Source organism: Daucus carota, chromosome 2 (genome assembly GCF_001625215.2).
Source record: "Daucus carota subsp. sativus chromosome 2, DH1 v3.0, whole genome shotgun sequence".
Taxonomy (NCBI): domain Eukaryota; kingdom Viridiplantae; phylum Streptophyta; class Magnoliopsida; order Apiales; family Apiaceae; genus Daucus; species Daucus carota.
In genome coordinates this window covers 41082282-41108288 of record NC_030382.2, presented here as the reverse complement: position 1 = coordinate 41108288, position 26007 = coordinate 41082282, and the positions used below count along the sequence as shown (strand labels likewise).

Sequence of the window (26007 nt, the reverse complement as noted above, 5' to 3'; positions counted from 1 at the left end):
AGTCATGCAGTTTCAAGTTCTTACCAAACTCTCTTACACACACACACACCCATATGCAGTCTTAGTGATATACAAAGCAACTGGATTTCATCCCAGTAGCTCTATACTACATTGATATATATACTGAAACTAAAATCTCTACTGTATCCGCTGTACCTTCTGCATATCTGATATTTTTAAATTGATGGTGAGACAGAAATTTTGCGACTCTGCAGAAATGGAAGCAGATTAAATGGAAGTTGAACTTACTTGACAATAGAATTACAAAATTACAGTAATAGTCATCATAACATTAGAATACTAACTAGAACCTAGTTATCAAGATGTCCAGAAAACAAAATTAAGGCACCATCAAAAGGTGTTGCAAGAATATTTTGTTCCTTGAAGTGTGAACTTAACAAAATATATTAGGCTTATCTATAAGGATATATAAAAAGACACTAGCTACTTGATAGTTTACGCTGTTAAAGTATCTCTCTCTTCAAGAATTGCCAATGGATTAAACATATATTTTGAGATAACCAAGGAAATCTAGAGGTTTCCCTGAGACACAACTGTCCAAGATATCATTCAGTTTTCTCACGAGCAAGTCTTGCTCGGTGCCTAAGTTCGGCTCTTTTCCATCTTACCATCAGTTGACATGTAGAAAATAGCGTGTTCACCTAAATTGCAAGATATAAGAACACTGTAAGGAAAGAAAACAGCAAATTGGAAAAGAAAGCACAGGAGAAAATCTGACCAGGATTATGACTGCAACAACCAGAAGGGGTCCTGACCATAGGACTGACACAAATACACCATGGGCATCAAAATAGTTCTGCCCAGCAAACCTTTGCCAGTTGTAAGCCAAAAGGGCATTCATATTCTCGGCAAAATATACACCAGCCACTGAGACAGCTCACAGCTTAGAGTCAGCAAAATTTTGAATACAAACAATAAGAAGTACGAGTATAATTTAAAAATGGACGTCCAGTCTAGCTGAAGAATCGTGCAACTAAAAACTTTAACAAGTGCAATTTGTCATTTAAAGGCTTAAAGCTTTCTGAAATGGGACACTAGGTGTAAGCAAGAGCCCCAACAGTTTCAATATGTATTTCTTGGGTTTAAACTTTAATCAATCTGTACACAAGATGCATTCAAGATTTGCTTAAAGAAAAATCGACTATTGCAATTTGCATTTATCTGATAATTTGCATGCTTGATTTAAAACATGATTAAAGAAAAACAATGGATGTAGAATGATGGGAACTTCTGTACGAAAAGATCGTGAGATGAAAGAAGCTAACACCTGTCCAAGGTTTTTTCTCCAAATCAGAACCCATATTCACAAATTTATTTTAGTTTCAGAAGAGAAAGTAATAAAGAAGAGGTAATGGACTAATGGAGAGAGGACGATAATAGTTATAGGCTCAGCACCCACATCATCTTCATTAATTCATAATATTATGTCAAACAAAATCAGATGCTGTTCATCAACTTAAAACAGACATCTGGTAACAAATGTAATGAGGAGAATAGAAGCACTTAAGCATTTTTACACCATTCCCGCATGTCGTACAAAGAACTTCAGCAAGTGAAATTATGTACTTGATTAAGCAAATGACAAATCACATAACAAACCAGGTATTATATTGTATTACTAGTTTGCAGGTAAATACATGATTTTGAAACTCATTTGCAAGAATCTTGTCAAGAAAATATTTAAGAATCATCAAGTAGATGTATCCATGTATAAAACTTCTAGCATATTAGCACCACTATGATACTGAGAGTCAACAGTGGATGGACTTGATATTAGGAGAAATAAGGATGACAGCTCCAAAAATATAGGAGAGCAACAAAGTGATATAGGAGTCTAACAGCAATAGGTTCATGAGCTGAATAATATTCCAACAGATTCTCACAGTAAGGCCGAAAGTTTAAATCAACATCTATCCCAATTCAATTTGCATAGATAAGCAAGGACTTTTTAAATAAAACTAAACTTGACAAGAAAATTATAAGTGTGTTTGAGAAAGATGTCATACTTATAGCAGATCATCAAGATAAGAAAGATTTATGATTAATTACCACAATATGATTGTTGTGCATAGTTTAGAAAAAAAATGAAATTATGAGAAACACACAAGTAAATCAGTGTTCAAGAGACTTATATTCGTAATTAATGTAGAATACATGCATGAAACTGATATATACAGATCTATAAAATAAATTGCCAAACTATTTTTTTTACAACTACAAGTGAGTTTGCACGATGGTAGCATACTGCATAAAAACCTAACTCCATGGACAGATCTTATAAAATATAGTAATTATGTCACTCGTGAAAATATAATCTCAAATCATGTATTCGATTTTCTAAGAGACGGAAGCCTCTATCAGCTTAGTATCTGTTATTAAAACATTTACAAAGTTTGATCTAATATTTTTGCTCAGCATCTATGCAATATGCATTTGGAAGAGAGCAGCAAGGGGTAAGATGCACTTGTGATAGTATCAGTCTCATAAAACCCAAAAATATGACACCAATCTTTCATAAAATAAGCAGAACAAAAAAAAAATAGATGAGTAAGAAAATATTATGGAACTGATATGCATACATGAGAAAAGAAACAGGAACGTCTGAAAATTGATATTCTTCCTCGAGAAAATTGCTACTATGAGCAAAATAACATAGAACCCCATCAGGCCCATCAACCAAGGTTCCTGAGAGAATGGGAGGGAGGGAAAAAAAATAATGAGATCATCTAAGACTCACCATGTATACAAAGAATTCACTGGTTATGTGCAGTCAAAATATAGCTACATAAGCATGGAATACAGATCTAGCAATTTAACAATATAAGAACATGTATATGTGATATGGAGCTAGAAATTAAAAAAAATATATTTGGATATATCTTATGTTGTTATTAGTAACTCAAATCAAGAGAGTTTATGACACTTTGCACACTACTATTTAGTTTCAAAAACAGTTTACCAGTAGTACTTTAAAACAAAACAACATCCAGACTGCAGCCCATAACTTGAAAGTTGAAACTAGCATTCACTCCGGACCCCTTACATCAAATGGGTGAAGGCCTGAAGGGTACAATTGGGAGTAAAATTTCCAAAGTTTATTCGGCCTTTTGAAACCAAAAAATTTGGTTTCTATCTAATCTAACCTTCATCTCTCATATCAGTCTAACAATGAACACAAACAATACTACTAAATTTAACAAAGGTTACATATATTTCCCTCAAATTCATATTTAAAGTAATCACAAGTTACATTAAAACTTACAAGACACCAAAAGTTCGATTATGCTAAAATTAAGGATCCAAGTACCCAATATCTCGTAGCGTTGAGTTTAATCGGATCATATAATTATCTTAGCACATATTAGTACTCGAACCTACTACCACGTTACAATTACTTAATTCATTCGACATTTACAAATTACACAGTACAAACATTTATTCTCGAGACTCCAGCATGTCAATTAATCTTCAATTCCACAAATCTTAGGTTCCTAATTCAATTTTTAACGCCACATACGATATTCAAAAACTATATATATGAAATAAGTGGATACCTTCCAATCAATAGCGTGAAAAAAGCCGATGAAATTGTCGAGAGCAGGGCGCATTCCGGACCGGAGTTGAGAGGAGAGGTTCTCGAAGAGATGAGAGACGAGATCCATGTGTTCATCTAAAGCTGTTTTCAACTCATCCATTGTAACTACCTATACAATCAGATCTGTATACAACTGAAACAAACACAATTAAGAATTTAAGAAGTCGATTATTAGTATACAAACAGGTTGCTTACGTATTCAGTAGCACAAATTCAACTTACAGAAGAGTGATTGAGTGTAGAATCAACTTCGAGGAGATGCAATTGCAAAGGATGGATGTATACAGGAGTTACTAGTCTTCTCTGTTTAAATCTCTAATCCCTTTTTTGTTTTGGTCATGTTTAAATCTCTAATTAAATGCGTAAGAGCATCTCCAACGGTGTTGGCTGTAATCGTTGGCTAAATTGGACCTGTAAGACGTTATGTAAAATTTGCTGAATCTGTAAGACATTTCGCTTCAATGGTATTGGCTATATTGGTTGGCTATAATTTAAAAATAGTATGTTATTAATATTTTAAATTGTTAAAATAGAATATATCAGTTCGATATGGTAATAAATGATGTGCAATCTTCCTACAGATTTCTTACAGACTTGTAGAGGTTCGACAAATTTAGCCATCCATAAGAGGTTGGCCAAATTTATAGACAACAGGTCACTATGGTTGGAGTGTGAACTTTTGAAATGGTTGGCTAAATTTTTTATTTTTGGCATGACAACTCATCTTTTAGCTAAGAGATCTTCATGGTTGGAGATGCTCTAATAAAATAATATTTTTATTACGATTAAAAAGTATACTTCCACTTATTATTTTGTTAAAAAATAATCTTTTAGTTTAATTGCAAATATATAGGAGGATTTGTTTTTTTGTTGGAAGCTCTCAGATCCTTTCGTTTAGTTGCTCGTTCTTTGATAGCTCTTTGTTTGTTTTATTGATTTTCTTAATAAATCTCCCTCTCTGACAAGTTTTCCTAGATATGTGTCACCGAAACATTCGACTTTGGTTATTATCATTTTTAGGGGGCTTTTTGGACTTGTGAGTCTCATAGTATAGGTTTGTGGTGGAGATGTGACCGTTTTAGTTTGCAGTTGGATTTTCACTCGTGTGTTATAATTATAGTTTGCTTTCTTTCCCTGGTGAGAGTGTGTTATTTTTTTTCTTCTTTTGTGAGAGTTGTTTTGAATTTATCGATAAAAACTTTTTGAGAATTGTACTTATAGTTGATAGTTCAAATGGATTTTTTGAAAAAAATGACGAACACAACGCAATGATTTATAAATATATCATCGTCAATTTCAACATCGTTTATTTGTCTCATTTTAGGTACGAATACATGTTAATTTATTTTATGTTTGTTCGACTCGACAATTCTTGCAGAGATCGTATGACTGTTATTTATCGAATCATATTGTCTACTTCAAAATTTTTTTATAAATATATCTTGTAATAATATTGTACATATTTAAATAACCAAGGAGTATGAATTCAAGATTATTCCCCTTTAAATTTGTTAATTTATAGTATAATAGTATTATTGTTATTATATTCATGAATTATTATATAATGCTTATAAATGAAGGGAATAGCTAGAAATAAAAAAACATAAATTTGAAATTTGTATATTTAGATTTGTATAGAATTACTATATACCATTAAAAATGTATACTCTTGACTTTTAGCCATTTATATTTTAAATATAATTTTATAATTAGACAGCGAATTTTTTTAATTTTTTTTTAAAGTTCACTATCTTAGAATTAATTAGCACAGAACAAAGCAATTTAAAACCTTGAAATGTAAAACGGGCCCATGAATATTCTAATGAATTGGTGGAAATTTTGAGTAAATTACGTGTGATCTCTCGGCCGGCCCAAAAGTGACAGTTGTTCAATATGTGGCACCTAGTGGGCTGCCTGCCGTCCACGTTACCGAGGTTTCTTTTTCAATCAACCACTTATATATTTTCAACTTTTACCACGAATTATTTTATTGAGCAAAACTCTTTTTAAGTATATTTTTTTTGTGTTAAAATCGATTTATTTCAATTAAATAGGGCGTGGACATGAATTGAATTCATTTCATTTATATAAAGGTGACCGGGTCATGATGACCTTTAAATATTTAGAATTTCTTTTAAAGAAAAATGGGAAATTCAATATTTTTCTTTTTCATTTACTTGTATTTTCTTAATGAAACAGTTTAATATTTCTAATATAAAAATAATATTTTTTATTACAAAGCGTGCCATTAATTAATTAAATGTGTAATTTTTAAGTTCTATCTTTAAATTTGGAAATTTATAAATCGGTACGATTATAACTTTTGGAGTAAGCGGGTATAATTCTCAAATTTGTAATCTGCTTGCGGATCTTCACAGCTATCTGTTCGAGCTCATAATTTACTTTTCGAGACATGATTTTTGTAAAGAAATAATGAAATCATATTCGTTTTTCCTTAAAAAGAAATCATATTCGTTTTATAAAAAAATTATTAGTTTAAACCTAATTTAGTTGTGTATATGTATAGCGAACACAAATTATTCAACATTGCAGCTATGGGAATAATTGAGTGACCTATCAATTCAAAACTTTTTAGAAATTTATTGGAGATTTTTTTGATAAATCAAAAAATTTAATAATGTAATTAATAAATTGATAAAATATTTTTAGAAATTAATCGAAACTTTTTAATAAACCAAATAATATACTGAAAAATATATGTAAATTAATTTTTCTCTCTCTCAAATTCATACCACTGATTCAGGAGTTTCTGCAGAAAGAATTGCAATATAGAGTATCTATTTTTATAAATATAATAATCAGTAATTTGGAACATATGAATTTTGTAGACAAGTAATTGTTTACTAGCGCGTTAAATATAGTTCATATCTCCTTCCCCTTTCTCACTGACCAAAGACAAGAAGCTAGTGTACATATTGTATATTCTCCAACAAAACAAAACAAAGACTCAGCAATCTTCAATTTTCTTCAATAATTTCTTTTCTCCTTTACTTATTCTCATATCTCTCGCATACCCATTAAAGTTCACCCCTTTGTTTTATCTGGGTCTCTTCTATTTTTCTCTCAAAGCCATTACTTTGTCTTCAATCTTCCTGTATTATTACTGAGTCAACTCGGCCATTAACCCAAAACTCGTCTAAAAATCTTATCTTTTCACCTGGGCACCTCTCAATTGTGTCAAGAAAGTTGATTCTGGTGTGAATTTTGAGAAATTGAGGTGATCATTCATATGGGTCCATCTGATGAGGCAAAGGGTGTGGTAGTGAGTCAACTCGTTGAAGCAATTAAAGATATTTCTGCTTTGCCTGAGTGCAAAAATGCTTCCAAGAAGATTTGTAGTAATTTAGTCAGGAGAATTAAGCTGCTTAGCCCCCTTTTTGATGAGATTTATGATAGGTATGACGAGCTTAATGATAATGAACTTGAAGGGCTGCAAGCACTTAAAGTTTGTTTTGATACAGTAAAGGAGTTCATCAAATCTATTAATGAGGGAAGCAAGATCTTGCAGGTATATATGTATATATGCAGTTCTATATTTTTTCAGAGATTAAATTTGTTGCGGTTCTTGATTAGTTGTTGTTTCTTTTAGTTCTTGATCACTGAAATTTTGTTTGTGTAAGTGTGTTTGAGCCTAATATTAGGTGTTTGGTTGATAAGTAAGCATTTCATATGATATGATCCATTTTTATGTTGGTGTAAAATGTGATGTTGGAATATGTCAATGTTGTGTAATGAATGCTGAACGCTTGTTGATCACACACACAAACACATGCTTTCAGTGGGCTCAAAGTATTAGCTGACCTCTTGTTGACGAGTATTAACTATGCCACAATGCCTCGGATATGTCTTCATCATTTTATTGAATTATACTTGTATTTATTTTGAGAGTGCACACGAGATTGAGGACTTTGCATGTAATATTGTGAATTTGCACCTTGAGGAAAATATAAAGATGTCTATGCAGGGAAGGTGAAACTTGGTAGAAATATTGTATGTGAGAGTATTCTGTATTTCGAGTGCTCAATTACAGAGATTCAAAGCTATGCACCTCCCTTTTTTTCTAAACCTGGTTTTTTTTTTTTTTTGTGGATTAATTTTGAAGGACTTAAGTGCAGCTACATTGCAAAGAAGTCATTGTGTTGACTTGACTTGCATTGTCTTAATTTTCTATGGACAACTGGCTTCCCTAAAACTGTCTAGATTTTGAATGTATAGGAAGAAGAAAAACCATAGAAGTCTAGTATCAAAGACAAATAGGCACCAAAAGTAACTGTTTAGAAAGAACTATCCTGATCTGAGAGACTTGGTATTTTTGAATTAGCTTTGAGCTGTAAATAGGAAGTGACTGTTTACATAATATATCAGCAAGGAATAAATAACCTCCTCCCTCCCTCTCTCTCTCTCTCTCACACACACACACACACACACACACACAAGATAAAAATATTGGTATGAAATTCCTCTAAGCAAGCTAGTATTATGGTGACATTTTATGAAATGAATATACTTGAGGTTAGGTTAACCATTATAAACTTCATAATCAAGCTCGTGGTATGTGCCATTCTTGGGTCTTAAATTGCATCATTGTGGTTAAAATACTCCTGCAGTAATTTTGTTTTGACATTGTATCTTACCCTTTCACAGGCTCTGCAAATTGACAAGATTGCGGGAAAGTTCCATGAATTAACTGTACAGATCGAAGAAACATTAAGTCAGATTCCTTATAATCTTCTAAATATATCTGAGGAAGTTCGGGAACAGGTATATTATAATATAATCTATTAGTACTCCCTTTTATTTTATATTCCTCTTGACCAAATTTATGGAAACTGTTTTTCAGACTGAACTCGTTCATGCCCAATTTACTAGAGCAAAAGTGAGAATGGACTCACCTGACCCACAACTTCAATTGGATTTGGCCATCGCGCAGAAGGAAAAAGATCCTGATCATGCAGTTATGAAAAGGCTTTCAGAAATGCTGCATCTCAGGACTGTAAATGATCTAAAAAAAGAGTCGCTGTCTATCCATGATATGGTTATATCAAGTGGTGCAGTTTCGGATGACTTATTTGAGACCATGTCATGTCTCCTGAAGAAGTTAAAGGACTATATAGTGATGGTAAATCCTGAAGTCAGTATGTATGAGGGTGAAAAGACCGTGATCAGGCACAGGTCTCCTGTTATCCCTGATGATTTCCGGTGTCCAATATCACTTGAGTTGATGAAAGATCCGGTGATTGTCTCTACAGGACAGGTTCGAACCGTTGTGGACTTGAAAAATTTTCAGTTTCTTATATCATAATCTTGATCTAATTATATTTTCTTTCTTCATTTCTAGACATATGAAAGATCCTGCATTCAAAAATGGCTGGATGCAGGGCACAAGACATGTCCAAAGACACAACAAACTCTTTTGCACACAGCTTTGACACCCAACTATGTTTTGAAGAGTCTAATTGCACTGTGGTGTGAGAGCAATGGTGTTGAGCTCCCAAAGAAACAAGCAGGTTGTAGAAACAAAAAACCGGGAAGTAGCAGCTCAGACACTGATCGAGCAGCTATTGATACCTTGTTGCAGAAACTTGCAAATGGGAACTCAGAGCAGCAAAGAGCTGCAGCTGGTGAGCTCCGATTGTTGGCCAAGAGGAAAGCAGATAACAGAGTTTGTATTGCTGAGGCTGGAGCTATTCCTTTGCTTGTAGATCTGCTTTCTTCTCCAGATTCTCGTACCCAAGAGCATGCAGTTACTGCCCTTTTAAACCTTTCCATAAATGAAGCCAACAAAGGAACAATTTTGAATGCAGGTGCTATACCTGATATAGTTGATGTACTTAAAAACGGCAGCATGGAAGCCAGAGAAAATGCTGCAGCAACCCTTTTCAGCTTATCAGTTGTAGACGAAAACAAGGTCGCAATAGGAGCAGCAGGTGCTATCCCGGCTCTTATTGATTTGCTTTGTCAAGGGACTCCAAGAGGGAAGAAGGATGCAGCCACAGCTATATTTAACCTCTCAATTTATCAAGGAAATAAGGTGAGAGCTGTACGAGCAGGAATTGTACCACCACTTATGAGATTGCTCAAAGATGCTGGGGGAGGAATGGTAGATGAGGCATTAGCAATATTAGCAATACTTGCAAGCCATCAAGAGGGGAAAGTGGCAATTGGTCAAGCTGCACCAATGCCAGTTTTGGTAGAGGTGATACGAACTGGCTCACCAAGGAACCGGGAAAATGCAGCAGCTGTATTATGGTCCTTGTGTGCAGGTGATGTAAATTACTTGCAGCTAGCGAAAGGGCTTGGAGCCGAAGAAGTGCTGAAGGAACTATCAGAAAATGGAACTGACAGAGCAAAAAGAAAAGCAGGAAGTGTCCTAGAACTTATGCAACGAATTGAACCAGGTGTGGTTCCACAAGTTTGAGGCTGGATGCCTTTAGTAGTTACTTCAAGGTACGATTATCTCATACCCGGCCTGGTAATATTGTTACATTAGACGCGTTGATAATAAGTGTTAATACATAGATTTCTATTTATGTAGTAAGGTGATTATAGCGGAATTTGTGTTCAGTACAAAGGTTTTGACGAACATGGAAGTAGTTTATAATGGAACTGGTGTTTGGAACTGGCATCGGCCATTTGTTGGTCAATATGAGGATTTGATTGTAGAAGGTGGTATTTTCCTGATCCCAGTAGCATGTTACCATAATTATGTAGCTTGTAAGTTTTAAAGGACTGTTGCTTGCATTGAAATCATTTTTATTAGCAGTTTGTTATATATAATCTCTGTAACTTATTTATGACTTCTGTTGTTCCCCTTAGTAAAGTTGGGTAGGATTCAATTTGAAGTGTTAAAATTGTGATCCTTCATCTTTGATTAAATTCATAATGGCCTGTTTGGGAACCTGGATTTCATTTGAAATTCGGAATTTAATCAAATAACCTGTTTGGGAATTTGGATTTGGATTTCAAATGAAATCCTGACATTCAAATATTAATATAAATCTGAGAATTTGAAATGACAACTCAAATCCTGTCATTTGAAATGAAATGCATATTTCCAAACGGCCTCTTATGTTGAATGACAAATGTGTGCACCCCTGCATGAGTTCGGATTTCCCCTACTAGTATATGCCTCTATGGACTACATATTTAATACCTCTTCATTTTTTATCACTACCTACTCTAAGATGGTTTTATTACTCACCAATTCTTCCACACAGATCTCCAATATTAATATAGTATCATTTTGAAACTTTGGTGATTTGAAGTTATTTGGTAATTTCCTTTGATTTGTACGGTTTTCATTGTTGGTGAATTATGTACAACTACATTGAGCTACACATAGGAATGAGACTATAGTGGGATGTCAGAATTGTGTTAGATGATCTTTGTAGTAGAAGAGATCACTTTTTATTCATGTTTTTGCAGTTATGTATCGTTTTACAGTTTTTCTAGTGTGTGGCCATGGCACACGCTAAGCGCGGAATTTTATAAATTGCCTCATTCTTATTGGCTCTCGTATCTTAATAATGGTGGACCCCCTGCATATACAACCACCGCACCAATCAAAATCTCCCAAACATATAAAATTCTGCGCTTAACATGTGTACATGGGCGCACACTAGAAAAACCGATCATTTTAATCTACACACTGTATTGGTACAAAAACCACACCCTTCTAGTATAATAATATCTCAATTATAACAATAAATAATAATGAGGAAACTTCACATTGTAAATTTTGTAAAAGCGAATTTTACATAATTAAGTATACTATGCAAATGGGGCTGTTTGGTTTATTTGGTTTAACTTTAGAAATTATTTATTATTTAACGTGAAAAATTGAATTATAAGTGATAAGTAAATATGGTGTTATAAATTGATCAAGTGCTTGGATAATTTAATTTAAGTGTTCGAATAATTTTATATAAATTGATCAAGTGCTTGGATAATTTAAATTCGTAAGTTAAAATTTTAGCACTGTAATTGTTATTAATATCAAAATTAAAATTAAAATTTGAGTCGCATGAGTCGGTGAAACGTGCAGGCGAGTCTGGCTTGATTAAACGAAGAAGGTAGGGCATGAGAAACAAAGGGGGTGTTTGACTGAGACTAAAAACATCACTTCTACGTATATAAGTTGGAAATATTTTTTGTGTGATAAATATAACTTATAACTTTACAAATGAGTATCCGGAAGGCGGAGGATAACTTTTAACCATTTGAACTGGCATGAGAAACAAAAGGGGTGTTTGAATGAGACTAAAAACGTCACTTCTAAGTATATAAGTTGGAAACACTTTTTTTGTGTGATAAATATAACTTATAGCTTTACAAATGAGTATCCGGAAGGCAGAGGATAACTCTTAACCACTTGAACTATCCAATCATGTTAAAGTTATTCATACCGTTTGTATAAAAAGTCAATAAGTATTTATAAGAAGTCGAGTATATTAACATTTGTTTCATGAATTCTATACTCCTTTTACAAACACTTTAATTGAGTACTTACTTTAAGTTTAAGTTTATAGTACTTCACTTCTTTATTTTGGATAAGAATCATTTATTTTAAGTTCATTCCCTTGTGACTTTCTTGAAATCCACGATAGCCGGAAGATTAGTGCAGTTCAGTTTACCAATAGTCGTAGGCAGTGAATTCATTTACATGCCGGAAGAGTTTAGCTTACCAATAGTCACTGGCAGTGAATTTATTTTATTATTATTTTTTTTTTTGGCTAAACCGAATTGTTGACGGACACTAGCAATCACTTAAATATTTTAACCGAATGCCAATAACACTGTTAGGCTGGAACAGAAGTTGAAAACAAATTTGACTGCCCTGTAACTTTTCTGCCAACAATGTCCAAACCCTACAAGGGGCCATTAAATTAGTTACCAGTATCGTTCTACTAGCAAATTTAAATTCACAAAATCAGCCTTACAAAAAAATAAAATTAAAAAAAATCACAAATTCAGATATGAGTAAATAAACTTTTTGCAGATGTTACATAAAATTCATCAAGGCATTCAGTACAACGAAAATTTTCCATCTAATAAGCTGGGGCAGAGCAGTTCCTTGTAATTGGAGACAACGTTTTGGAAGCAGTAACAAGCTTAGCTAGAAGGTGTTAACACCAGAATAGGTTTAACCTGTTAATTATCTTCATAAGATCACTGCAAGGAAAATCTGATTAGTTGTATCAAAATAAGAAAGTATGACCAGAGAATTTATAATCAGCAGGCAGAATCCTTAAAAAAATTACAAAAAAACTTTAGACCACAAGTCCACAATATTTTTATGCCAACATGTTTCTTGAAAAGAACTCTTCCATTCTCTAATCTATATGGCCAACTAAAACAATGCAACAAGACCCATATTAATACAATATATATGAATCCACTCTACACACAAGCGAGAAAAGAAATTCTTTACAAACTAGCCTAGTTTCTCTACAAATGTTTCCGCCAAAGTATGTCCGTTGACAACATTTGTTGAAGCTACAATTATCTCATGTGGCATTCCTTCCTGCAAGCAAAAGAATAACATAAGTGAGTTTTATTATGTACAAAGCATAAGGACCGGATTAGTTAAAATAGCATTTGGACCCTCCACTTGCTAAAGTTTCCACAAGTAAACAGCCCCTAAGTTTTATAATTACAAGTCACATCTTTGGCATGAGGGTGGTTGTGCAGAAGCAAGGGTGGCCATACAGAGTTAAGTCTCCCATTGACTGACAAAAAGAGTATGACTTCCGTGACAAGGCAAAGACAAAAAAATTATTACCACCAATACAGTAAGATTGTCAGGACCTCACCCATATTCACTTTTGAAGATTTAAAAACACCATTGGATGTAACTTTGACAGAAAATATATCAAGACACCAAATGAGGATTAAGATAACTAAATATTTCAAACAAGCACAACCCAAAGATTTCCAAAATACCTGAGAACTAAGAAAACGAAGAGCAGAAATCTCTGCATATGTTACACCTCCAATGAATACAACTAGAGCAAGCGAACGCCTTCCATCACCAACCCTGAAAGAGTTACAGTTAGAGCCAGATAAGTCATTGCTATTTACAACAAATTTAGGTTTAAATTAAGCTAAGAAGCAACTCTGAAAGTGAATTGGCTATGTTTGCAAAGATTATTAGTCTCCGAAATTAGTCTCCAATAAACAAATAACTATCTCTGTCTCTTTAAAATAGAAGATACTAAATAGAAGGTACTGTGTAGGTCAGTTGAAGTCCTCCACTTCGAAATTGAGGACAAAAAGTTTGGAACAGAGATCCATAGGAATCTTAATAAAAAATAAATAGAAGTATTTATTTTTATTGAAACTATCTAATCTAAATATACTCATGTGAATAGTTCCTTACTTTTTCTTCGTCCCACCCCCCTGTTAATGGGCAGAGATGGCGACCGAGAAAGAGATTTTGATTTTAGTATTCTTTATAAAACTTCATAGCATTTGGTATCTTACTGACGAAAGAAATACACAAGAATTGTGTAAGAAAAATAGGTAATGAAATATTAATTTATATAGGAAAATGGAGTCCAATACAAGGCGGAGAGTTAGAAATCCCCGTGGGGCAGAAATGGGGGCTGAGAAAAAATCCCTGTGAGTATACTTTTAAAACTTGTTACCATAAACTACGTATCAGTGTCAGAGCAAATTAAAACAGATAATTTATACATCGTTATCCACAAACAAGCCTAGGGTTTCTGATATGACAGATTCAAAACGTAATTGAGGGGAAAATTTGCATTATTCATTTTGTAAAATATGGAGGAAAAATTGTATAGACGCCAACTCGCCAAGGCATCAGAAGCATGTGCTGAATCTTACTTGTTAGTATTGTATGCAGCCCCTGGGAGAGAGTCAAATGATGCACTGCTGGCAAACCCACTCTATAGATGAGAATAATTAATACACCATTAAAACGTCAAGACCACAATATAAATGTACTAATTAGATGAAATAGAAAGGGCGAACAAAATTAATGGAAAGAAAAGAAAACCCTACTTACTCTCTTTGTTTCTGAATGTGGCCCAGGCAACAGCTTCAATATTTGTTCGATTGGGCGCCTGTAAAGGCAAGTTGCCAAATCAGACGGAGTAAGACAATATTTGAATCAATTTATACCTCAACAGAGTCTATAATTTGTAAAACATAAACCAATAAATCAGCAAAAGAAATGTTCATTAAAAGATAAATTAAGCAAAACTATCCTCCTATTGTCCTACTACTTTGGTATAGAAGGTTAACTTAAGTCTAGAGGCATAAAACATAATTAGCATATTACTAAGTCGATAATTCTATTTCTGTCCATAATTGTTTTCATAACAAGGCAACATATCATTATGGCCTAGGTATTAACCTAATTTTCTTACAAATACTTAACCTCACAAAGATGTAAAACCAAAATGACTATCCTAGGTAAAAATTATTGAGAATTTTTTTTAAAGGTGCATTTCTTAATAATATACAAAAAAAATAGATCTTTTATGCCAAGATAAGATACATATCTGGACAACATGCTTAAGAAATCATTTTAGATAGTAATCTGGCTGTTACCAGAGCAGGAATTAACTTAAAGTAAAGCAAATCTGATGTATTGCTCACCATCCATATCGGATAGCTTTGTCAATCAGACGTACACTGAGAGGAGCATATCCCGAGAAAACATATGCAATATCTTTGGGGCTGTTACACAAACATGTAGTAATCAGCTTGAGGAAGACGTGAAATTATAATAACACTGCTCAAAATTTATTAGGTTGCTTTAGTTATAATTCTTTCTGACGCTAGTGTGAGGACTTAATTTCACTTGAATCCAATTTAAAACCATTACAATCTATTTAAGTAGGAATAAAATGGCATACACAAAAGCCACAAGCAGATTCCTAATATAATCCAGCAGTTTGGTGGATGTCCAGTAATGGCAGCAGACATTTATTTATTGTATATAACATGTGCACATGCATAATATTGGAATGTCAATGAGTAGAACGCTACTATAGGAAACGAAAGGCCAGGCCCTGCTATATGAGTGGGATATACTGGGTACCTTTGATATTTAATTTTAATCTATTACATGATAAAATTTTCTCAACAAAATATGTGAAATCCTGAGCTGATACCAAATGTACATGGTGTATATATAATACGAATCACTAAAGTCAATACCATAGGTCACAGCTACATTTTCAATCTGAGGAGATATAGTCAATAAAATTGGGTAGTTGGATTCTGGTATTGTCTATTGCATTTTTTCTGTTGAGACAGAATGTGCTTAACTGAACGAATTGATTTTGCTAAATAAACGGCACAGATTAAAATTTTAATGTCTTCTAAGAAGTGAAGATAAAACAAATCATCCATTTTAACTTTTACTTGTCCAATACTACAGATCCATTGAAATTTATCACAGTTAGAGGAAACAATACTTGGCAGTGTCGGTATCCTCAACTATAAGTTGCAGATCATTTTTAATTATCTGCCAATTGCTCTTATACTCCTGCAAAAAACATACAGAAATATATAGCATTAGTAACCTTAAGATGATGAACTGAAGCAATTAGTAACAATAATCTCAAAAAATGGGGGGAAATCCTGACTTGTTTTTTAAGCAATCCAGCTTTTTCTAAGTTACAGAGAGTAGCCATGTGCTCAAAACCATAACTGTGAAGCAACTCTCTCCTAAACCATGGTTTTACACAAAATGTTCAAAAGGATGTCAGAATTACAATTTGAGAAGCCATTTTGCAGATCTGCATATATTGGTATTCAAAAAGAAATAAAACTTTATGTCTTGTTTATAAACTTGCCTCAAGTAGTCGAAATTCCTTTTGGGTAAGCCAGAATTTGTAACAGAAAACAATATAAGTAGACGCAAGACATTGAGAAGAGGCTCTTGTTTATGAATCATTTCTTCAATGTACTCGAAGCATCTGCATCCATTAAAAAGAAAGGGACTCGACTCTGGTAAATGCAAATTTCTACTCCCTTCATGCCATATTACTTTTCCATTTTGCCTTTATCACGTTTGCCAACACACACTTTTGATCGTTAATATATTTAATTTTGTATTAGTATCAAATATAAAAACTTCATTGTATTAAAGTACTTGTCAATACGAATCCAACAAGATCACTCACGACTATATTTAGTCTTATAAATTAGACATAAATTAATAATTTGTCTCATGTTATGAACAGTCCCGACATATCAAACTAGGAAAAGTATAAAGGAACGGAGGGAGTATCAAGTACAGAAAGTATTAAATAAGAGACAGCCAATGCAGCTAAGCATAGATTTTTTTTCTTTAAAAATTAGACATTGAAAAACCTCCTTCACTCAACTAAACTCTATGTTACTCAAATTCAGGTAAAAGGGGTCGGACGGGACACATACCCTGGCATCGGACCAGAAAATTTAGATACCTGGCGACATGGTCCTAGTATAAACTAAGCAAAGTGTAGTCCTTTTGGGCAATTACTATAAATAAATGTAAATCTAGGATCTTTTGAGGTATCATTTATGCTTATGTAGACTCTTTAAAACCATATAACTACAGAGTTTATGCATTTTTTTTTTAACATGAGAGACAGATCCCGCCCATTATATCTATTATCCCATTTCAAACACATCTCAATTACATAATTCTTAAACTGATCCTTTAATATGTAATTGTTCGAGCGTAAAATAAATGAAATAAGGCTTACATATCAAAGCTATCGGCTTCCACAATAGTATGTTCCATGTCAAGTCTCGCAAGAAAGGAAGGCTTCGACGTATATGTCGACAAATGCTGAGCAAGGTTAATGTGCCTCTGTTGAAGGATCAAAAGAAATTACAGTTTGCTGAGGCACAGGATGTTAGGTTTGTACAAAAAATTAAAAGGAGACACTTACCGTTATTTCAGGCAATGAGTTCAACTTTCTGACGAAGTCCTTCAGTTCAGAAACTGTTTGAGACTGCAGGTGTTAAAGGCATAAGAATATTATATATACCCTCCAACTGAATTTATATCAGCAACACAGAAACACTGAAATTTTCTACTAAGTATTGTTTGTTTGAATTGATTGGACATCACTAATTACAAATTAAATTCAGAGATCGAGATATGACACTTTATGCATAAAGTTTACTCTTAACTTACTGTAGTTGTCATATCTGTGTAATCTTGCTTCATTGATGTTGCTTTTTGACGCAAAACCTACATCTTGCAAGCAACAACAAAATGCTTATTATACTAACAAGCAACCCGACTAAGTTTTAGAGGCAAATGGAAAATGAACAGCTAGGATAGTATTGTCGACTGCGGGATCATATATATATAAGTATATAACTGGTAAAGTAGACTAACCTGGACTACGACTTCAAAGTTGAGATCCCTTATCTCCTTGAACAATTTGTCACTGGAAGAGGAAAACCAAATGCAAGTTGTAAGAAATACAAGAACCAGAGAAAAGGCATAAAGTATACAACTAGCTTGAAAAGAACTATTTTCAGAACTAGCTAAACTATACTGCAATCCCGGCAGATATTAGTTTAAAAGTTACTGCTCCACAGGCTACTATGAGATACACATTAGAAGTCTGGTAAAGACACGACATAGGTCTAGACTAAATAATTTGCCTAACTACTGGAGATCACAAAAATGAATAGGAATCATAGAGAAACATCAAAAACATTAATTGATGATGGTAAATACATATCCTAAGACAGCGGTAATATCATAACTCTTAACGCTTGCACCCAAGCTGCAGCGCAAGTGCACACACATGTAATCCTAAACTCCAAGTGACGCACTCCATCAGATGACTTGTGGAAACTCATAATAATTCATTATGTCTTCTCATATAAGATTACAACTTCTACACAATTACTTCTCTTGTGGAACACCAAATTAACAATTGGACATGCCACTTAAAATTAAACCAGAATATTAAAATAGCCAACTTCTCAAACTCCAGCTCCGTAAAAAATTGTCGTGAACATAACTCCCATTAAGCACAACCAGTTGCATTATATTCTGTCTGCGCATCTGATATATGAACATCCCAGACCCCACCCCAATTTTCCAAGAGACCCGGTGCCCTATAAAATATAGTTGATCTCTTACTTGAAAAAAGAGTTTGACCTAATTGGTATTCGAGTACCCTTTATTTTGCATGTCTATGAGCACACCCAAAGTGCATGTTTGTGCCAATTTACCCTAGAGAGGAAGGATGCCATTTAGACAAACTAACTAGAAATCAATATATCTGGCCTGGTCAACATAGAATAGGTAATTATTCCCATTACACTCCTATATGTGTCTGGGTCCTCTAATTAATCACACTTAGGTGTATACCATGGTCCATGGCCAACTCTCGGAGTCCTAACCCCTAAAGATTACTAATGAAAGCCCAATGCTTCTTCCAAGATAAGAGACTACCAACGATAGAGAGAGTCGCTTGGAAGCCCAAACATATAAATTTCCACAAAAATGTAGCTTGAAAAATGTTCATTATGAAGAACATGAGAGTTCGTAAGCTTCTTTATCATCTCCAGTATAACAGTAATTTTGACAGTCAGTGACTAAATACTAATAGCAGTCAAAAGTTGGACCAACTTACTTATGGTGGCAACAAGTCTGATATCTAGTCAAGTAATATTGGTCAAGTTTGTGCAAGATAAAGATGTGTCACTCTAAAGTCTGAATAAGAAAATTTTATAAACCTTGAATTAAGTGGCACCTTTGCCTTTTTTCCATCTTGTTGGCCACCCATAATTGAAGCATCTACCTCCACAGCACCATTATTAATGCGTAACACCTGCAGCATAGTAATTAGATCTAGCCTGTTTAAAACTATAGGTGTAGATAATAATTTATCTACAGTTGCTTTTTGCACCAAGCATATAACCCTCATTGATTTTTATATCAAGAGCCTTTCTCCTAATTATTCCCTCTTTAGTTATACTATTTGCAGGAGGAAGGGGGGTCGTTGGGGGATTCTGATTAGATGACAGTCAATCTAACCAGACAAGTCTACATTAACTTTTCCTGGTCAATTTCAAGCTTATCTATCAGTCTATAGTTGCAAGTAGAGATTTCTGATGACAACAATGGATAAAAGTATAATTTTTGCTGCTTGTTTGTTACCTCATCCAACAGTCCTTCATAAGTTAACTGAGTGCACATAGGGGTAACCATGTCCACCTGCATCCAAGAAGTACACATGTCTATAATAATCATTAACGTGAGTCCTGTCCAAGACACTGATAACAATAGATACAAGCTTACTTCTCTGTCAATAAGTATAAGAGTATTTATCTCTGGCACAACCATCTGTAGTAAAGCAAACGACAAATCATTAAATTTAATATAAAAAACACAAACTATAGCTCTAATATTATTATAAGATTCTATTAGAATTACATCAGATGTGTTGACAGGTTCTTCTACTTGCATTCGACCTAGAATGTCGGCAACACGGACAGATGATTTTCCTTTGGCCCTTACATTTGGTATCAACCCGAAAGAAAACTGCAAGTGATGAATTTGAGAAAAAAAGAAGAGGTATAATGTTGACGGTAAAGCTATGAACTTCTAGAGATTAATGCATCTTTCAAGCACTAAACCTCTAGTTGCCAATGCTAAGCCAGTTCAAGTAAGAAAACTGATAAAGTGAACCTCAAGCTTGTGAATGGCTTTTGCTATATGCCAGAGAGAGGTTGTATCACCATCAACCAAGCATTCCTGAAGGAAAAATCACCAACTTCTGAAATTTATCAAGCTACCATAAACAAAATTTGTTTACTAATGCTTGAAAACAAGGTACCTTGTAAGCAAGGTCAAGTTCGAATGACAACACATCCTCATCACATGGAATGACATATAAAGGACATTCCCCTATGGTCATCATGTGATGTACTTTTTCTTCCTCGAGAATCTACAACATCCATATATACAAACCTTCAAAAAGTGTTAATGTAACCAAACGATTAAAAGGATTGTACATTACAGAATTAGAAGCATCAGGGTACCTTTTCACAAGCCACTGCACGACGAGGAACAAAATAAACATAGTACTCCCGCTGCAAACCCTTTGAAGTATCATTATGTATTTGCAAGCAAATCAATTTCATCAAATCAAGCTGACTGCGCACAAGATAAACCACTTTTGTACAGTCAGTTTGAATCGGGTCTGCATTAAGATGCCGTACTTCAGCCCCATGTTCCTATACAGTACCAATCAAATTTACAATATTAGCATCTCACTAAACACTTTTTGAACTTTCAAGTGTTTCATGCTATTTTCAACATTACAGAAATATAGCAAAATGTAAAGAATCTCTTATCCTCCAGTATACGAAAACACATATATCTCACTTGCATCCAAACAAAATCATCTAATAATATCCACAAAATCACAAACGAATACTACTGGTCAACAGTAAAGCTCTGCTGTCTATCATCATAACCACACCCATCCCTCATTCACATTCAAACTACAACATCCAAAATTCACAGATACCGCTAATCAAACATCTATCATCCTTCACTTAAAAACAACCGAAACTTACGCAAAATGAACATTAAAAACGAGAAACTACCTTAAGAAGCGAAGTTTGAACAATCAAAGAGAGTGATCCACCGAGCTTAGGATCAACTACCAAACACTTGTTTCCTCGAATCTACACATTCAATTAGGGCTTTCAACACATCAACAAGTCAATCAACAAACAAATCATATATAAACAAAACAAAACATATGGTTACATATACGTAAGCATAGCTAATTGTACTCACATTTTTCAAAATGTTGAGAATCTCCTTGCGCGACTGATCTCTGTAGTTAAAATTAACATCGAATTAATAAATTTATGATCCGAATATGTACAATTGAATAGTTGTGTGTGTAATACCTGAGAGCAGAGAGATTAAGAGGAGCGTTGTCTAAGCTGGGGATTTGAGCCATTGTTACACAATCTCTGTTGATTTTTTGGTTTAGCAGATTTTCATACTGGATATATGAATTTTTTTTCCCCAGATATATGAAGATTCTTTGAACTGTCTTTGTTTTTTGTTTTTCTTTTTACACGAATAAAGCATATTACTTCTGACTTGTTTAAGTTTTATTTATCATTTTAAATATTGTTAGTTACATAATATAATTTATTAATGCAAATAAAATATAAAAAACTTTATGTGATTGATTATTATTTTACTAAATTAACTGTTATTAATTAAAATTAAAAATAGATAGTAAATATATATAATTAAGTGAGAAGATGTTTCGATTATTAATATAAAATATAAGTTTGTCCAGATACGGATTTTACTAACCAAATGTCGATATAAGTGAAAAGATATTTCAATTATTGGTATTAAATATTTAAAAAATAATTTATTCTTTATAAACAATTTTGTATAAAATTGGTTTATATATCTTTAAACTATCATACGGCAAGATAAAATTTCTTATCTTAAAAATTTTGAGAAAAACAGATAATCATCAATTTCTAAAGTACAATTAACATATGATAGTAATATATTGTTAGCGGATTATCAGTCTCATCCAAGAGACTAAACTTAATTTAAAGATTGCAACATGCTCAAGGATGAACACATCACTTTTTTTATGATCCGCTCGACACATCTCTGCACCCTTCTAGATGTGGACAAGGCTATCCTGTGCGAATAATCAGGTAATTTTTAATATTACGAGATGGTTTGTACGATTATAACAAGGATTTTAGGATGACCGTAGAAAAATTTTGAAATTAAAATAATTTAAATTTCAACCTTTGTGGTGCGTGTTTATAATTGAACATGGCGCTACATATATATCTTTAGACTTTAGCATAAAAAAGTTGCAAATAATTCACCTTTTACATTGATGTTCTGTCAGCTTGGTTTAGTCCATCAGCAATAGCCAATAGGATCCGACAACAAATAACACAGGTGGATCAGCTTGGGGCATTTACTACTCTGTTTTATGAAAATAAGCAAATACTGTAAAAAGAAGTGTACTCTGTCATCTCAAAATTATTATACAGGTGCTAGTATCTTCTTTCTCGAATTTACATCAATTTTGGTCTAGAACTGGGTACAGATGCAGTAAAATTTTGCATCTAATAAGTGAATCCCCAGCTGTAAATGCAATCGGAGAGACCAAATAACATCATCATGTGCTTGCATTCTCTGCAATATTAGATGCATACTCAGGATTCTGCAGCTAACAATGAAGTTGCATATGTGCTTGGAAAGAATACTCTGAATCTTGTGTAGATGGCCTTAAAACTAGGATGCGTTCTGCGTGTTGCCACGTGTAATCCTACTCGTTCTTGTTGAAAGCCAATGAGCAATTGAGCACGGATCAAGGTGGTAGCAAGAGTTCAAGAAAGCTAAACAACTCTGGCTAAGGTGGCCAGGCATCAGAAACATATCAACTGTTCTGTTTAGTGCTAAATAAAGACTTCCTGATCCTAATAGTGTCAGATGTTCCTAGTCACATTCTCGTACATTGGTTAATACATCTTTGTCTTCGAATACAGATACAATTTTTGGCTCCAACTGGTTAAAATTAGATTGACTTGTGCGTAAATTAAGATTTGAGGCCTATAATTCAAACAATTCTATCAATTATTGTGCCAACAGTGCATACCAGCAAAACCACAAGCAGAAAGTGATAGATCTCCTTCCATCACGGCGTTCTTGGAGATCCAACGTTCCTTGATCAATAAAGAAATTACAGAGAAATAGAAAAACGGTGGAAACAGTGCATACAAGTAGCAGTAGACATCTGTATATTATGTGCATCCACGTGCACTTATTTGTAATCTCCATAATCTGTAGTATAATGATGAGTTTAAGAGAGATTAAGCTATAAGATAGGATTGTTAGCCAATAAGCTCTTGCCATGTAAATTTCTTTTTGGCTACAAGTTTTTCTCGAAAGATATTTGTTTCATCCGATATATATGTGCATAAGCATCATGCATTTCCATGCATGAAAATTGTGCAGTAGCAAAACCATGTCGAGATTTTAGTACATTGATCGAAGATATATATGCATAGAGGTCTAGTAGATAAATAGAGATATCGATATAGGATTACGAAGAAAATGGACAAGTATGAGGTTGTGAAAGATATAGGATCTGGGAATTTCGGTGTGGCCAGGCTTATGAGGCACAGGGAAACCAAAGAACTTGTTGCCATGAAATATATCGAGCGTGGTCATAAGGTACCTCTGCACCTCTGTTTCGTTTAGGTTTCGATTGATATTCATTTCTGATTCGTCAATTTGGCTTGTGTGTTATGTATATTCAGATTGATGAAAACGTAGCAAGGGAAATCATAAATCATAGATCACTTCGACACCCCAATATCATTCGTTTCAAAGAGGTGTGATTAATATTCTTCTCATTTTTCGTTCTCAGTGCACACAATTATCTTCTGTTTTAATTTTTGGAAGAAATTTATGATTTTGATGATCAGGTGATATTGACACCGACCCATCTGGCAATTGTGATGGAGTATGCATCTGGTGGAGAGCTATTTGAACGTATTTGCACCGCGGGTAGATTTAGTGAACATGAGGTATCTAAGGATTCTACTTCCTTATGTGAATATGTCTGTGGATGTCAAATACTATGTTTAAGCTTGCTTAATTGTTTTCTTTTTATGAAATGAATTTCCAGGCTAGGTATTTCTTCCAACAGCTTATATCAGGGGTGTCTTTCTGCCATTCCATGGTGATCTTTTATCACTTCATTCTCTCGTGATCTTAAGAGAGTGTGTTGTCTGTCTGTCTGTCTGTGTGTTAATTAAGATGTTTCTCTTGCAGCAAATATGCCACAGGGATCTAAAACTGGAGAACACGCTGTTAGATGGCAGTCCAGCTCCTCGCCTTAAGATCTGCGATTTTGGTTACTCCAAGGTCTGAAATGTTCTGTTTTTCTTTTTCAAATTGTGTACTAAAACACTTGTATGCTTCTCCAAATATTGCATTTCCCTTATCATTAGCCTTAAGAGTTCCTGCTTATGTGATGTAATCGCAGGACTTTGTAAATAGCCATTAACGCTGTATGTTTACTCATGATATCTAATTAAACTGGTATTATACAGTCATCTCTGCTGCACTCAAGGCCAAAATCAACTGTTGGAACTCCCGCTTATATCGCTCCTGAAGTGCTCTCTCGTCGTGAATACGATGGCAAGGTAATCATACCCGAGCAAGCAACTTTACAGGACACAAAATATTGACCAATTTCCATATGCTCTAGGACCTCAGTTAATATTAATGGAAAACGCTATTTTTCTTTATCTCCGTGATCAGTTGGCTGATGTATGGTCTTGTGGGGTGACTCTCTATGTTATGTTGGTGGGAGCATACCCTTTCGAAGATCCTGATGACCCTAAGAACTTCAGAAAAACAATTGGAGTAAAATCTTCTCACCACTTCGTGTTTGCTCTCAATCATTGATATTTTCTAATCTCTTTCAACTTCAGTGTTGTGATTTTTGCACGTGAATATTCGTATTTCAGAGGATAATGGCCACTCAGTATACAATCCCGGACTATGTTCACATTTCTCAAGATTGCAGACACTTGCTATCTCGCATATTTGTTGCCCACCCTTCAAAGGTAATTAATTATCCAATACAGAATGTTCTTTTTTTCGTGGAGTTGGCGATTATTTGAGGCTCGAAATGTATAAATGAGTATAAGTGAGTGTAAATGAGTAATGTATTTGCGCACTAATGAGATTCTGGATTAATTATGCAGAGGATTTCCATAAAAGAGATCAAGAGTCACCCATGGTTCCTGAAGAACTTGCCAAGGGAGCTGACAGAGTCAGCTCAAGCAAGCTACTACCAAAAAGACAATCCTAGTTTCTCCCTTCAGTCCGTAGATGACATTATGAAAATCGTGAATGATGCCAGGACTCCACCGCCAGCGTCCAGATCTGGAGGAGGATTCGGATGGGGAGGTGAAGAGGGCAAGGAACACGACGAGGAGGAGGAGGAAGACGACGAGATAGAGGAGGAAATTGAGGATGAAGACGAGTACGAGAAAAATGTCAGAGAAATTCATGCCAGTGGGGAGTTTGATCAAATTAGTTAAGCTGTTCCAACTACTAATCATGCTGATACCAGTTCCTGCCAATGTACAATGTACTTAAATTTATAGTCAGTGTAAACAAGCTCTTGCTTGTTGATTTATCACTTTGCTTTCTTGTTTAAGATTAAGATCGATGTAATTAACCTGTAATCCTGTATTATGTTATCTGAAGAGGATTTGCAAGTGCAGGAGAATTATTTTATGTCCTTGCTTTTATAAACTGTCTCTAAACTGTCTCTGTGTATTCTACA

General features: G+C 34.1%; 4 protein-coding genes across 6 annotated transcripts; 2 read left to right on the top strand and 2 right to left on the bottom strand.

Moving 5' to 3' along the window:
* Window positions 1–228: 228 nt before the first annotated feature.
* LOC108205975 (uncharacterized) lies at window positions 229–3976 on the bottom strand. 2 transcript variants are annotated; one of them, XM_017376111.2, is made up of 5 exons: window positions 3839–3976; window positions 3576–3749; window positions 2601–2706; window positions 740–888; window positions 229–662 (listed from the first exon to the last, which is right to left on the bottom strand). In XM_017376111.2, the coding sequence occupies exons 2-5, from the start codon at window positions 3714–3716 to the stop codon at window positions 567–569; spliced, it is 492 nt and encodes a 163-aa protein (XP_017231600.1). In that variant the 5' UTR covers window positions 3717–3749; window positions 3839–3976; the 3' UTR covers window positions 229–566. The 2 variants fall into 2 exon arrangements, with proteins under 2 accessions (XP_017231600.1, XP_017231601.1); XM_017376112.2 differs by having other exon boundaries at window positions 3576–3739; window positions 3839–3943.
* Window positions 3977–6462: 2486 nt separating this feature from the next.
* On the top strand, window positions 6463–10434 carry LOC108209689 (U-box domain-containing protein 14). The gene is made up of 5 exons (XM_017380735.2): window positions 6463–7145; window positions 8282–8398; window positions 8478–8891; window positions 8976–10084; window positions 10173–10434. The coding sequence occupies exons 1-4, from the start codon at window positions 6867–6869 to the stop codon at window positions 10053–10055; spliced, it is 1890 nt and encodes a 629-aa protein (XP_017236224.1). The 5' UTR covers window positions 6463–6866; the 3' UTR covers window positions 10056–10084; window positions 10173–10434.
* A 2450-nt stretch (window positions 10435–12884) lies between these two features.
* LOC108210160 (vacuolar protein-sorting-associated protein 33 homolog) lies at window positions 12885–21717 on the bottom strand. Of its 2 annotated transcripts, none has more exons than XM_064087553.1 (22): window positions 21557–21717; window positions 21441–21480; window positions 21245–21325; window positions 20675–20869; window positions 20470–20580; window positions 20322–20387; window positions 20067–20174; window positions 19932–19976; window positions 19791–19847; window positions 19367–19461; window positions 18009–18060; window positions 17802–17858; window positions 17554–17616; window positions 17365–17471; window positions 16468–16674; window positions 16258–16339; window positions 16087–16157; window positions 15263–15343; window positions 14667–14724; window positions 14486–14547; window positions 13580–13673; window positions 12885–13160 (listed from the first exon to the last, which is right to left on the bottom strand). In XM_064087553.1, exons 1-22 carry the CDS (start codon window positions 21607–21609, stop codon window positions 13071–13073), a joined length of 1875 nt encoding a protein of 624 aa, XP_063943623.1. In that variant the 5' UTR covers window positions 21610–21717; the 3' UTR covers window positions 12885–13070. The 2 variants fall into 2 exon arrangements, with proteins under 2 accessions (XP_063943623.1, XP_017236926.1); XM_017381437.2 differs by having other exon boundaries at window positions 16468–16590.
* A 1888-nt stretch (window positions 21718–23605) lies between these two features.
* Window positions 23606–25973, top strand: LOC108207990 (serine/threonine-protein kinase SRK2A-like). Its single transcript, XM_017378456.2, has 9 exons — window positions 23606–23876; window positions 23963–24037; window positions 24131–24232; window positions 24334–24387; window positions 24480–24572; window positions 24761–24853; window positions 24972–25076; window positions 25181–25279; window positions 25421–25973. Exons 1-9 carry the CDS (start codon window positions 23757–23759, stop codon window positions 25757–25759), a joined length of 1080 nt encoding a protein of 359 aa, XP_017233945.1. The 5' UTR covers window positions 23606–23756; the 3' UTR covers window positions 25760–25973.
* The last annotated feature ends 34 nt before the right edge of the window (window positions 25974–26007 follow it).

Coding starts and splice junctions, on each gene's coding strand:
- LOC108205975 (XM_017376111.2), bottom strand. CDS start 3,716: ATGGATGAGTTGAAAACAGCTTTAGATGAACACATGGATCTCGTCTCT. Junction 889..2,600: donor GTTCCTGTTTCTTTTCTCAT/GTATGCATATCA, acceptor GAGCTGTCTCAG/TGGCTGGTGTATATTTTGCC. Junction 663..739: donor TTGTTGCAGTCATAATCCTG/GTCAGATTTTCT, acceptor CTTGCAATTTAG/GTGAACACGCTATTTTCTAC.
- LOC108210160 (XM_064087553.1), bottom strand. CDS start 21,609: ATGGCTCAAATCCCCAGCTTAGACAACGCTCCTCTTAATCTCTCTGCT. Junction 20,175..20,321: donor AAGCCATTCACAAGCTTGAG/GTTCACTTTATC, acceptor CATCACTTGCAG/TTTTCTTTCGGGTTGATACC. Junction 17,859..18,008: donor ACTTTGAAGTCGTAGTCCAG/GTTAGTCTACTT, acceptor TGCAAGATGTAG/GTTTTGCGTCAAAAAGCAAC.
- LOC108209689 (XM_017380735.2), top strand. CDS start 6,867: ATGGGTCCATCTGATGAGGCAAAGGGTGTGGTAGTGAGTCAACTCGTT. Junction 7,146..8,281: donor AGGGAAGCAAGATCTTGCAG/GTATATATGTAT, acceptor ACCCTTTCACAG/GCTCTGCAAATTGACAAGAT. Junction 8,399..8,477: donor CTGAGGAAGTTCGGGAACAG/GTATATTATAAT, acceptor ACTGTTTTTCAG/ACTGAACTCGTTCATGCCCA.
- LOC108207990 (XM_017378456.2), top strand. CDS start 23,757: ATGGACAAGTATGAGGTTGTGAAAGATATAGGATCTGGGAATTTCGGT. Junction 24,038..24,130: donor ATATCATTCGTTTCAAAGAG/GTGTGATTAATA, acceptor TTTGATGATCAG/GTGATATTGACACCGACCCA. Junction 24,388..24,479: donor TGTCTTTCTGCCATTCCATG/GTGATCTTTTAT, acceptor TTTCTCTTGCAG/CAAATATGCCACAGGGATCT.